The sequence below is a fragment of the Pagrus major genome, chromosome 15 (genome assembly GCF_040436345.1).
Source record: "Pagrus major chromosome 15, Pma_NU_1.0".
Taxonomy (NCBI): Eukaryota; Metazoa; Chordata; class Actinopteri; order Spariformes; family Sparidae; genus Pagrus; species Pagrus major.
In genome coordinates this window covers 17,610,243-17,624,448 of record NC_133229.1, presented here as the reverse complement: position 1 = coordinate 17,624,448, position 14,206 = coordinate 17,610,243, and the positions used below count along the sequence as shown (strand labels likewise).

The 14,206-nt window shown below is 39.7% G+C and overlaps 1 protein-coding gene across 1 annotated transcript; it reads left to right on the top strand.

Moving 5' to 3' along the window:
• Positions 1-316: 316 nt before the first annotated feature.
• Positions 317-6,848, top strand: haao (3-hydroxyanthranilate 3,4-dioxygenase). Its single transcript, XM_073481711.1, has 10 exons — positions 317-2,717; positions 2,937-3,015; positions 4,013-4,096; positions 4,254-4,360; positions 4,635-4,724; positions 4,824-4,867; positions 4,953-5,098; positions 6,055-6,123; positions 6,285-6,367; positions 6,528-6,848. The coding sequence occupies exons 1-10, from the start codon at positions 2,629-2,631 to the stop codon at positions 6,598-6,600; spliced, it is 864 nt and encodes a 287-aa protein (XP_073337812.1). The 5' UTR covers positions 317-2,628; the 3' UTR covers positions 6,601-6,848.
• Positions 6,849-14,206: the final 7,358 nt, after the last annotated feature.

Here is a 14,206-nt window from a genome sequence, read left to right as displayed (position 1 = left end):
CTTCCCACTGAACCGGAATCACTTCTTATAAGATCACGTATCGGCTCGTAATCCCGAGAGAAAACTCATATCTAACTCGTTTTACAAAACGCAGAGGATATTTTTGGACGCTAGCAGCTAAACGCGCGTTTTAATTTTGCTGTCGGGGCCTTTTTTTCTTAATATTCAAAACTACAAATGTAAAGGCGTTTGTCGGGACGACGTCTGCGTGCGGCACGCTGAGCAACCATCGTCAGGAGGCAGGCACGCACCTCCGAGGCCACAGATCACGTGACCACGGCCCCCGACGCTGCTTACATGTACCAGCACTTCAGTCACACAAGGCGGAGGGAGGCCGCACGGGAATGTTATGAAAAATGAGGCGTTATCAGTGTTAAAGGAGGCTATTTACATGTTATTTCCTGCAACATAATAGATGTATTTGTCAAAGTGTTCATAAAATAGGCAGCTTCGGTTGTAACACACTGTGTTTGGGGATTGTTGAGACAAAAAGGAGGATGTGAAGTAACATTTCATTTGTGCTTTGTGCTTTTTTACAACGCATGGATGAAAAGTAAACCGCTGTGTTGTGTGTTTACTGTCGCTGGGCGTCGTTGTGTCCAGCAGGGGGCGCGACAACCAGTCCGTGCAGATAAATAAGGCAAAGCGAAGAAAAAGTGTCAACCGTGACGTCATTTTAAGGAGTATTATTTTGATTTCCTTGAAACTGTTGTATGTGACAGTGTTGATCTTCATTACATATTTATCAAAAAAAAAAAAAAATCAAAGATGCTGATAATTATTTTGGTACTTTTCACTTGCTGAAAAGTGAAGCCTTTTTGGGCTGAAATCAAAATCATGTTCAGGACAAAAAAAAAAAACCCTAAACCAGTGAAAAATACATTCGTCATGATGACGTTTAGAATACACATACAAACAGTGCTGAAATTTCACCCACATACTTCGCTTTACAAGTATTTGGAGTACAGCTAAAGGATTTTGCAAGGTCTCATGAATGTAATATAAGTCTCGACATGAATTTTTTCAAGAAATTCCATGATGTGACCCGGAAAAAGTTTACTGATATGATAATAGGTAACAGATACTATTGTGAATCACGATAGACCCACTGTTGGCCCTCTTCCCACTTATCCCTCCATCATCTCCTCATACCTGTCTGTGTTGGGCTGAAGTTTCATTCTTGTCACAGCGTGTAACAAAACTTCCCTCACTGAGCACCTAATAAAGTTTGCCAGAAAACACGTAATTTCATTAACTCTACCTGTGTCATATCAATAGACACCCAAAAGCCAAACACCTTTCTTAGAAACGTAAGTCCTAGTTATGGTGGTTTTGCAGCCAAACAGGAGAAAAACTTACAAATGCATCACGACAATGCATAAACGATACTTAAGTTCTTGTCAGCAGCCTAATGCTGTTAATCACAGGGTGTTCAGGTTTATAAAAAATGTGAATATTTTTGCTATTTAGCTGAAAAACTATCTGCAAGTTCTGTGTAATGTCAAAACTCGCTCTTGTAAACAGGTTTCATGGCACTAATGAAGCTCCCAGTGTTTAATGTTTCCTGACAACTGATAAGCATTTAACTTTTTGACTTGACATTGTTTAAAAGTGTTGCCTAGACGGTCTCATGTAGCAGAAAGGCCCTGCTTGGCCTGCAGGTTCTCAGAAGAACCCCCAACTTTTTAAAATCTCACCCGGTTAAACAGCTACATCTAGTGGACAGATGAAATGATTACACCTGGTGTAAAATAACCTCAAATAATCTGCTTGGATCATCAACCTTGATCGACTTGATAATTAGTTGGTTACAGTCCGACAGCCATGATACTGTAAACATGATGTAAAAGGCATGTAAAATTACACACAGTAGGTAGACTACGTTAGTAAATACAGCTGACAAATTTAGTATTAAATTGTTTTAAATCATATTGCTAAACAGGAAAAGGAGTGTAGTTAATATGACTATAAAATGACTATAACCTGGAGTTGTTTAATGTATGCATATAAGGGAAATCTTTCAGTTTAAAAAGGACATTTGGTTTTTATTTTGTTAGTATATTCTTAGATCAACAACCAAATATTTCACAAATTTCAATTTGATGTGCTCTTTGTATTTACCTCAAAAGATATAAGATAGACTAATTAGACCTGCTGATTCGAACCTCGGATGAAATGATGAGATTCAAACTCAGAATTTTAAAATTTGCAATATTAACGAGGTAAGAATACAAACTCATAAGTATTTATCTTAATAACTGAATAAACAAGCTGTTCTCAGCGGAAAATTAGGTCCCCAGAACCCTGGTTGGAGCTAGAAAGGTGGCAGGGTCCGCCACATATAGACAAAGTGAAACAGCATGTAATTGTGTTGTCCTTTAAGGTCAGTTTGTTTATTCCCATCATTAATTAACTTGACTTGATGAGCGTTTAAAAGAACAGAGAATCACTGCAGGACAACACTATGTCACGTACGACATCAACCTTTCACCCTTCACAGGAACAGAAGTCCTCCCACTTCTGTATTTTGGACTTTCAGTATCAGTCAGACTGTTTAATCAAGTCAGACCAGCAGACTTGCCAGAGAGGCTTCATACTGCAGCAAAAACAAGCCAGTCAGTTTCAAAGATGAGCAACAACACTTATCAAGTGAATGTGGAAAACTGGATTGGAGAGAACCAGAATGCTTTTCTGCCACCAGTGTGCAACAAGCTCATGTGAGTAATCGTATTATTTTATTTTATTTGATAGTAGCCTCATTAAGTATGTGTGTAACTAGAGTGGTTCTTGTGTTTTGTTGTTCACGTATTCCACATGCTGATGAACAATTGGTAACTTTACAACAACTCTGTAAATCACAATAAACGTACGGCTCAAAATGAAGAAGTAGTTGAGTTCTGCTGACTATTTGAGGAACACTGTTGTCTTTCGTTCAGGCACTTTTCCCAGTTACTTGTCATGTTTGTTGGAGGTCCTAATACCAGGAAGGACTATCATATTGAGGAAGGGGAGGAGGTAAGAGACAAGTACTTTTTCATTCTGCATAAAATTTACTTCCCCCGCAGATTATTTAATGCACACTTGGAGGACACTCTCCACACAGTGACTGTGCCTTAAAGAGACCCGTCCCCGACTAACAAGGACAAACTCCACCACAATGTTGCAACGCTTGGTGAAATTATTTTGGCCTGCTGCCAGTATTTGCTTTTCCTGTGTGCTGTTGTTGTTGGCATTGTTTTCTGATTGACTTTTGCGAGGTTAACTGTGTATAAAGGGTGGTCAGCTGACAGCCACATGCAATATTTAACAAGCTGTTACTCAGTAGTGATACTGATGTTGGGTAACATTCTTGGAGTTGTGGTAATTTCATGCACTATCCTTAATATTTCTTTACTGATAAATAAAATGATGTAATTGATGCAGCAGAACCAGAGATATCCATTTTTTATTCATTCTTCCTCCTTGTCAAAACCTGGAAGCTATATTACCCACACCTTGACCACAGACAGTTCTGCTGGAGATTTGGGGATTGTTAATCAAGTCCCAGCGAACGTAGCCTTGAGCTGCTAGCTTCAAGCAGAGATGAGCTACAGAGATCTGGGAGGCTCACTTCTTTCTAACTCCACACCACTGGCTGTATCTTAGATGGACAACAGGACAGCTCCCCAAAACTGAAACCCAGACATCTCAGTTGCCCCCTGGTGGCCGGCTGCAGTACAGGTCATAAATCCTTGGCTCATGGCTTTATTTTCGCACATTGGGAGGAAGTGGAGACATGCTTTCCATTTTTATATGCAGTCAATGCTCCAGACCCCCCGTAATGTTTCCATTTTCAAACTTGTAGTTCCATCACTTGAGTCCATTTATCAGACTTCACACAGCTCCCTCTGGAGACAGAAGAGACTTCATACAACTGTTAAAAATATTCTGTAGTGCTCGTGTGTAAAATCAGCATAGTTCCCCGTTAATCTAATGATATTTCTTCTTTTGTCTTCCACTCTGTTTTAAATAGTTGTTCTACCAGCTGAAGGGGGACATGTGTCTGAAGGTGATTGAAAATGGCAAACCCAAGGATGTGCACATCAAGGAGGGAGAGGTGAGCTCCATGCTTTAATAAACTTTGTGTGGCATAGTTGTATATTCTGCATAGTAAGTCATTTATAATATTTGAAAGGAGGTCAATGATTTTCTTCTCATGAAAATAACATATGCAACTCTCAGTACTTTGTCATTCATTTCTCCCCCACTTGTAGATGTTCCTGCTGCCAGCTCGGATCCCCCACTCCCCCCAGAGACAGGCCAACACCGTGGGACTGGTGGTGGAGAGGAGACGGCTGCTGACCGAGACTGACTGCCTGAGGTGAACTACAGTATCACCTTCTCTTCTCTTCTCTTCTCTTCTCTTCTCTTCTCTTCTCTTCTCTTCTCTTCTCTTCCAGCCACAAAATTCATGAAATCAGTGGATAAAAAACTGTACACTAAACTATGAAGACTAACAGAAAGACTATCTATTTTGTATCCATGAAGTACGCTCTGTCCAAATAGTCCATAAGATTCAATGTGAAAATAACAAAACAAACGTATATGCAACAGTTCCAAGCGGCGTTAACATAAGCGTGTGTTGGTGCTTTCAGGTACTACGTAGACAACACCACTAATGTCCTGTTCGAGAGGTGGTTTTACTGCCAGAACCTCGGAACACAACTGGTGCCAATAATCAAAGAGTAAGACATCCACACTGGTATCTACACATTCACAAACAGTCTCCATCAGATCGTGTTATTTGTGTTCATACAGTTCGTTGTCGTTGACTTTATCTGCAGGTTCATGGCGTCAAAGCAGTGCAAAACAGGAAAACCAGCTCCAGGTGAGTTTTTTGTTTCTCGTGACTGATCTAAAAATCTACTCCCTGTCTGTTTTTAAACGGTGTCATGATTATCTATGGCGAACAGATGACGTCTTCAGAGAGCCTCCGTTCCAGTTCAACACCATGAACGTGATGTCCCCCTTCTCCTTCAAAGACTGGTTGATTAAACAGAAGCCGGCCCTGGCCAGCGGAGGGCCCATCGACATGTTCGGAGCTCAATTTGAGACAGAGGTAGTAGGAAATGTGTAGAAAGATGTGTTTTACTGTTTCATCATTAAGACTTCTTAAGCACTGAGCTGACAGATTTTTTTTTATCTTGTTTAGGTAATATTTGATCAAATAGTTGCTGATTTAAATAATACATTTGCCTATTTTGTTTTGTTCACGCAGAGCTCTTGTATGGCTTCTGTTGGTTAAAGGAACAGTCCACCCATAAATGACTGAATTAGATAACGACTGGATTTTAATTTATTGGTGAACTGTTACTTCAACTAAAAGAAGCCGTACAAGAGCTTTGAGTCGACAAAACAAAATAGGCTAATGTATTATTTTCAACTTTCAATTTTACTTATAAAGCCAAAAGTGACAAATTTGCCTCAGGGGACTTCACAATCTGTACAACAAATGACACCCTCTTATCTTAAGACCCCTTGATTTGAATAAAGAAAAGCCTAACAAGAAATAACAAGGAAAGTACCTCAGGAAGAGCAAGAGAGGAGGGATCCATTTTCCAGGACGGACAGACATGCAATATACTGTATATAGTGTACAGTTAAATCAACATGAATATTTGATACTTGAGCTTTGGCCATGTTTCAGTAGCAACATTCAGATGTGTCATATTGGCAGTAGTGGTGAAAAAAATCAAAAATACCCGGCCAGATCTAAAGTTGACTTGGAAACATGTAAAAAAATAAAATAAAATAAATACAAAAATGATGATAAAGGGACTCCATAGTTAAAACTGAAATAAATCTGAACCGAAAGAGGCGACCTTTGGTATTTTCCTGCCTGGGGAAATATTCTCAACTTGGATGTATGCAGTATAGATGGAAAAAAAAAAATTACAAACCACAGAGTTGACATTGAGACAACACGAGCAGGTGTGATGTGCTGCAGATAAATGATAATGATGATATGGAAGAGATGCAAAGATGCATTAACACTCCATCTTGTTACCGTGACAGGTGATGTTGTTTGGACCTGGACAGATCGAGACATCAGTACGGCAAAGTGACATGTGGATTTGGCAGATGGTATGGTCTCTAAATGCTTCCTATATCCAGCCAATCTATCAGTACTGTTTAGTTGTTGCTGTTCACATGTTTCTTACCTTTATCTTTATAATCACCAAACCTTCAGCGTGTCTTTTTCTAACCATCATCTTTCCTCACCGACTTGTCTTTTTGTCTCTCAGGAGGGCTCTTCCAGAGTAACTATGAATCAGCAGGAGTTCACTCTTTCTGCAGGAGACAGTTTACTCGTTCCTGAACAGACCAAGTGAGTTCATTTACAGTAATGATTAATGACAAACACCTCCAGCCAGTGTAAAAATGATGTCATAAGACAGTGTTGCAATATCGCTTCCCAAATGATTTTAGTGGATGTAATTTAGCAGGAATGACCAGATTTTCTGACACAGCTTCTTTTTCTTCTTTAGCTACCAGTGGCAAAGAGATCTCGGGACTGTTGCCCTTGTTGTGGTCCAAAACCCTGAGCGGAAGAGACCCTGAGCATCACGTGCCAAGTCACACACACATTAAATTCATTCGGTATTCAGTACAGGCAGGGAAGAGAACTCAGTGTAGCTGTAGAGTAACGTAGTTACAGTAATGTAAAGTAATGTCCTCGGACAAGACACTGTTGCCGTCTGTGTGTGAGTGTGTAAGGTCAAAAGCTCTTTATGCAGTAAGTGCCATTAATTTACCATGTCCATTCCTATGAGAGAAATTAAATAAATACTTGAATATTTGAGATAAAACTGAGTTGTGATCATTTATCTCCCTGACCTTCACTTTCCGATTACCACATTTCATCAGTGTTTTTTCCCTCTCCTGCATTGTTAGGTGTTAATGTTCTCCATTTTACACCAGAACTGTCAGAAAGCCTTCAAATCCAATCACACTGTAAACTGGGATTTAACATTTAGATTTTTCTCTGGAAGTAGAAGGTGAGAAGGGAAAAATAATCCCTATTACTATTATCCTCCGAAACAAAAAGTCAAAGACAACACTACAGTCACACTCCTACTGGAATAATATTGGCTGAAAAGACATTAAACACAAGCTTCAACAAGAGTTTGGCACAGTCACCATGTTATCAGATGATACTGATATCATTCCAAGCCCAGTTTGCCAGATTTTTATTTAGTCAACACCGCGTCGTCCTGAACATCTGTTCCAGAGAAACACAGAACTGACTGGGCATGATTATAGAGTGGCCTGAACCGTGACGTATTTTTCCACTGCAACTGTCTTCCAGTAATGGGTGCAACTATTGATGAGACATGGAGGTAGGCTTGATGCTATTCTCGTGATCATTGACAGTATGATCAGTTTGGGACTTGGCCAAGCTATTAATACTCAAACCCAAGGGAATAAGGCTGGGTTTGTATTACTATTGTCTTAAGTTTTTACACTTAAATGCTTCGTGGTCTAAACAGCTCCAAATTCTTAAATGGCTGAAAGTCTCATTAAAGTTACACCCAGACTATACTTTCAGTATTGTATGGATCTCCTAAAATCCCCCAAAGCGATATGTTTTAATCTTGTGCGCCCAAGATATGGATCTTTTGCACACAAGGAAATAACTTGTTCGCAAAAGATAAAGAATATCAACCACAGAACAGAAACAGCTTTATTTCTTAAGTAAACTTCAGAAGAGTCATTTCCTGTGCCAAGTTCTAGGTAACTTCTAGGTAACTGGTACTCTTCTACAGAGCATCAGTGACACCAGTAAGGTGAGATGTCTGCACAGAGCCCAAAGGATATTAAAAGACAACATCCACCCCAGCCACAGTCCGTTCACCCCACTGTCATCTGACATTTAAATGTTTAGTTTGGTTTTAGACAGTGCAAATCCACAGAGGCCCATAACAGCCATGCGTGCAGTTACTTATGAATGAGGAGGATGTTTGCCATGCCAGGATGCATACATGGCATCTTGTTAAGTGTAGCAACTTGTTGAAGCTGGAAATACCCAAATGAATCCGATTGTACTTCAATCTTAGGAATTTATATACGAAATTCGACACCCACCAGTGTTGGTATTTTGTTTTCCCTCGACCACTGAGAGGTGCAGTAGCAGCCCATTGGACAGCAACAAATCTGCCACGAGTTGATCACTGAATGTAAGAATATTGTTTCATTCTGCCCCGTCTCTACACAGAATGGACGAGTAAAGCATTTTTAGTCACAGACACACATCTGTCACAGACTTACATATGCCATTATGAACACTCTAGCCATCTACTCCTCACTATTGTCTCCACCAACTGACCCTACAGTAGCAGTAGTAGTAATCAAATTGATGGGTAAAACATTCAAGTGGCACAAGATCATTAAAAGTTCCTATAGTTTGCTTTGAAACCCCTAAAGCCTGCTGACAGAGCAGTGTGTGTGTGTGTGTGTGTGTGTAATGGTCCACCCTTATGAATCTTGTTTGGCCCATGACCGTTTAGGGCTTCCGTACAAATCTCAACTGATTTAAATAATCTAATTTTTACAGCAATTGTTTGACATTTTGAGAAATACCCTCATCCACTTTCAAGCTATAAATTAGATGAGAAAGTCAACACCACTGACACGTCTGTGCATCAGATACAGAGATGGATTCAAGAGGCAATGAGCTTTGCAAAACATGACTTGAAGAAGGGGGAAACACCTCACTTTGTCTATATCTTGGGCCCGGTGACTTCCTGGAGTCATCACTGTGAGGCAACGAGCCGACACTTCAGGAAGTCATTAGTCTTGGCTAAGAAAGAGTCTAGTACAACCCCCTGATTAAACCACAACTTATTTTTGCTCTTTAGTTTTTGACTAAGCTAGCTCTTCCCTTTTTTTCTCGTCTGAATGTTAAACTATTCATCTCCGGGCGGTACTGTAGCTTCATATTAACAGACGGAGTAGGGAGTGGTGTTGATCTTCATATCTAACTTGGCAAAAAAGCAGATGAGCTTATTTGCCAAAATTCCAAGCTGTTGATTTATAGCTGTCATACAGGCATACACCAAACCAGTCTTCCCCAAATAAAACACTTCTGTCTCATTTCAGCCTGTTAGAAAAACACGCTCACAGATTGACGTGATTATAGTTGTCAGATTTAATGAGCCGCTTTGTAGCTGCTTTTGAAAGCACATGATTCCAGATTGATCAGTTCAGTTGTGCAGTCTTATCCTCAGAGTGTTCCTGATCACGTGCTGCTCTGCTATAAATGCTGCCACAGTCCAGGGCAGTGCGTACTCCAGAGTCACCAGTCCTCCCAGGTTGTACCTATAACCTGAGTAGTCCCAGGGACAGGCCCCCAGCAGCCTCAGCCCTACCCCCCAGCTGAACTCCCATAGGTAGATGAACATGGTGTAGGCCATCAGACGCACTGGCAGCGGGCGGTGCTGAGCCAGCAGCCGGGCTCTCAGGCCCTCAATGAGGTAGATTGCGGTGGCGTACATAGGCAGCGCCCACAGGCTGCTGTGACCCGGCAGCCTTCTGTCCTGGGTGCTGCACCAGTCACACACAGCGGTGAAGGCCACCTCACAGAGGCAGCCGTGCAGTGCGTACACACAGAGGCGAGCTACAGCGGAGAGAGGACGACCTGAGACGCTCTCATGTGGCTCTGCTAGGGCTGCGTCTTCACCACCAGTCCCTGTTGCAATGGAGAGTTTCATAAGACATGTTTGCAACAGTCCACAAAGACACACATATGATGGGACACTTGCCAACTTTTAAAGAACTAAGCAAAGATTCTTTAAAGTTCAGAGTGAAAAGATGAACTTCAGGCCAATGAATTTGAAAGAAGAAAATGATCTCAATATGTTAATTATAGAGGTTACAGTTATACAGTTATACGTTTCTGTTGCTATGCCTGCTATTGCTAAATGTGTCTTTTAATGTTATAATGTAACAAAAGTAAAGTATTTGTTTAATATTTTGGGAAATACACTTATTCACTTATTAGCTGAGAGTTAGATGAGCTGATGCTCTTATGCCTTTACAGTAATTATGGAGTTGTTGAGCTTAGCCAGGTATACAGATGGTAGAGAGGGGTAAACATTTAGCCTGGATCAATCCAGAGGAAACACACCAGCACCTCTCATGCTCACTTATTAATACATTATGTCTCCACTTTCTAAAGTCTCAGTCTAGGCTCTCAAATTTAACATGAGAGATGTTAATCAATGACCTTGAGAGGAACTGGCAGGTGGATTTTGTTACCTTTAGAGAGAGCCAGGCTAGCTGTTTCCCTGTTTCCAGTCTTTATGCTAAGCTAAGCTATCTGGCTGCTTGTTCCAACTACGTAGTTACTGTAAAAACATGCAAATAGTATCAATGTTCTCATCTCACTCACACTCCCAAAATATTAAAATATTTATTTGAGTGAAAGCACAAATAAACTTCTTGAGTTAAAACACACTTAAGTAAAGTAAAATTACTACAGGAAAGGTAAAGTGTGAAAGGTGTGATGATGTAGTTCACCGAGCGGTTTCACACAAAACTAGATATTTTACTATCTTTACGTCAAACAGTGACTTTATAGACTTGAAAAGTTATCTTTTTAATTCACAAACATCATATGTGTAATTCATGGCACAATTCAAACGGGATCAAGAATATATTTGTCTCTCCCCGTTGACTGCTGTATAGTTTTTAACCCATGAGGTCCACCGGAAGGAGCTCATGACCATTTTAATCTGAGAATGACTTACATAATGTCATTCATGTAAGTTATAAATTAATCAATTACATCCTAGTGCTGTTTTACTGTTGAGATTAATGATGTAATGATGTTTTACAGCTTCAGGAAACATTAATAGACTGATAAAGAATTAAAGTAGTTGTTGCCTCCCTGTAATAAAAACCTGTCAGTTATTTTGGGAGTGATAGCAGCCTGCACCAGCGTGCGTTGAATTTTAGAGGTGGGACTACAGGTTTATTTACACTGGAATTAAGAGTTGTTCCTTTCACTGGCTACAAATGTGACACATGGTGATCAAAATGAGTGCATTAGAAAGCTGGGAATCTAGCAGATAGTTACCGCAACAATTGCAATATTGAGATCTATTTTGTTATAAATAAAGTTACGACTATTATATATTTTTGCAGGGGGGGAAAAAATAATAAATTCTCCAGTCTAAACAATAAGTCTTCAAAATTTCCTCTCAATTACTTCTAAATGCGTGAAATCATACCTCTAATAGTGATCTCTTTATGAAGACAACAGTGTTTCCAGTGAGTCAATCATATGTTTCCACAGTTGTTTTACTGATAAAAAACATTTTTACAGGTAATATTATTTCCTTTTTGGAGGAGCTAGTCTTTATCTAGATTTTCCCCACCACATTATAATACCTCCAGTGTGTATTCTGTTGTGCCCCTCCTCCACAGGACACACAGGACAGTGTACAGGCTCTAATGCGGATTAACAGGCTAATAGCTCAGTTTAGGAAGATAAAGGCTTCAGATGAACAGGTTTTCACTCTGCATTTGATAAAAGTGTCATTACCAATGTCAAATCAACTTGGTGGAGACCATCTCTGTCATTAAATTATTTTACCATATATCAAAATAGAGTCAACAACGGTCTCACAGTAGCATTGGATCCAACTCCATCACTTAAATGACTTGAACTGAGATAGGATGCAGTCACAACTCAGAGTGTGTCCTCCTACAGCTATTAAACTTAATAAACAGTCATAATTCTCACCTTGGTCATTACTACCTTGCGTCCTCCTCGCATGTAGTTTTCTCGCCTCCATCCCAGAGCAGCATATGGGTCTCTGCACCTTTGTAATCCCTCTGCTTCCCTGTGTGTGTGTGTGTGTGTGTGTGTGTGTGTGTGTGTGTGTGTGTGTGGATCTTGGGCTAAACATTAAGCGGAGTGAGACAGCGATGTCTCTGTCACAGGCTAAGGTCGTGAACCAAGGGACGGACCCAGGAAGTAAACCTGGACTACCCGGGGAAAGAAAATTGTCAGTGTATGTAGCCCCAATAAAAGTATTGATCTCACAGTGGGTGCATGAATAGTTCCTTTGAAAGAGCACAAATGATTTTTTTAGGGCAAACATGGACGCTATCAGGAAGCCACAGTAGGTGGGTGTGTCAGGGAAGCTGACCATTGACTGTGAAACTTCTACTGGACATGCATCAAACTTTTTTAAAACAATAACAGTACTGATTTAAAATTCTGGCTTCCAACCCTCTTGCAGCCTTTATATATTTTGGTAGGTCATACTTTACATAAAAGAATATGTGTGTATAATATGTTATATAAACCTTGGATTCTTTATTTGTGTGACAAAGTTTATAGTTATTTATGAATTTGGAAATAAGACAAATTCATTCATTCAATTCCCATTTTATGCATCTCCACAGTCATTATATGTCATGTCTGGGTGATTTATGGTTAGATAGAATACATGCACTATTTGATTAATATCAAATTGTTATTATATAAATAATTCATATTTATTTCAGAATTATTATTGGTTGCAGTAAAGAGATTAATGTATAAGCACTAACAGCAAGACTTGTGGTATGAGAGGGCTGCCCACACATAGTGTACACATATAAATATGTATGCAGAGCTCTAACAGTAGTTTCACACTTTCACACTACAGTATACAGTGTACCCAGTGTCTGAGAGCAGATGTCAGTCCTCACATGGTGCCACTGCTGGGTCCTGTGTGTTTGTTTTGTGTGTGCTCTAATAAAACTGTTGGATAAATGGTGGACCTGTGGATCAGAGTCCAGTGATATTAGCAAACACACCTTTAGGGCTAGGAAGGGGGACTGCATCGATGTATGGGAGTCAATGACCATAAAGTTATCGAGCTGACAAAGGTCGGATTGTTCACACAGTTGTGAGCTGACTGTGTGTGTGTGTGTGTGTGTGTGTGCCTGTTTTGCATTGTTGTGTAACGAATTGTGACTGAAGAAAGTTTGATTAGGGAAATTATCTTCTGCTCGCTCAGAATTCACAGAGGTTACATGTCGTCCCCAATGAACCCAAATTAAATTGAAATGAATTGACATGACCAGAAATGATTTGAGATGACAGAAGATGACGTGATGAGAGTAGATGTGATGAAATGTGATGAGAAAAGATGAGCTGAGCAAAGATAAGATGTGATGAGATGAGGTGAACGTGCATCCTGTCTGAAGTAGGTAGACGAGGGTGTAAATAATGTAATAATAATGTGTAAATAATAGTGTAATTTCAAATCAATTTGGGATCTTGGGTTAAAACAAGTCCCCATGTAGTTCAGTTGTCTAGGATAATGCTCCAACACTGTTTTGGTATAAAGCTCCAGAAATGTTTTGTGGACTACGAAACCTCACGTCACTTTCCATATAAAGGTGATTAGATAATGACTGACTTTTCATGATTAGGTGAACTTATCCTTTAAATGAAATGAGATGAAGTTGAGATGAAGTAAACAAAAAGGTCAAAATATGATCAGGAGTAACAGTCAGCTCGGTCAGAATCAGAATTCTGATGAAGAGGATGTGTTTGAAATTAAAGTAGATGATTCACGATGAGCTTAGATGAAGTGAGATGTGATCAAATTTATCCAGAGGTGCCAAGGTGAGACATCATTTCCTGACAAAGTGGAAATTTTGATTCCAAAGTATTAATGTGGTTGTATGTATCAGTATTTGTGTCATCAATACCAACAACATCATATCTGTCAACAAATAATCCTTACTAATTTTCATTTTATCTATATAGTATATTCTGACAAGATTGTGACATAAAAGGTACTTTAACTAAAGAAGTAGGAAAAGAAAGTGTGACAATAGTGCTATTATACACTAAAATGCCAGAGGTGACTCTCTTGCAGGTTTGCTTCCATGGAACAACACCCTCATGTTATGACAAGCCCTCCTCACGTAGGGATCTTACTTCTCTCATTCACTTTCACTACTTAAAAAGGGATTTGTACTCCACAGCACACATTTGTACATACAAATCCTTTGTACACGGACAACTCCGACCTCTGGAAACATCTTTTAGAGGGAACTGTTGACTTCAGTGTTGACTTCTGGTGAGTGCTAAAAATTGAGACTGTTCTGTGTTCTTCATTGCACATTTATTTTGAGTTTCGAACTCCAAAATACTGATCAC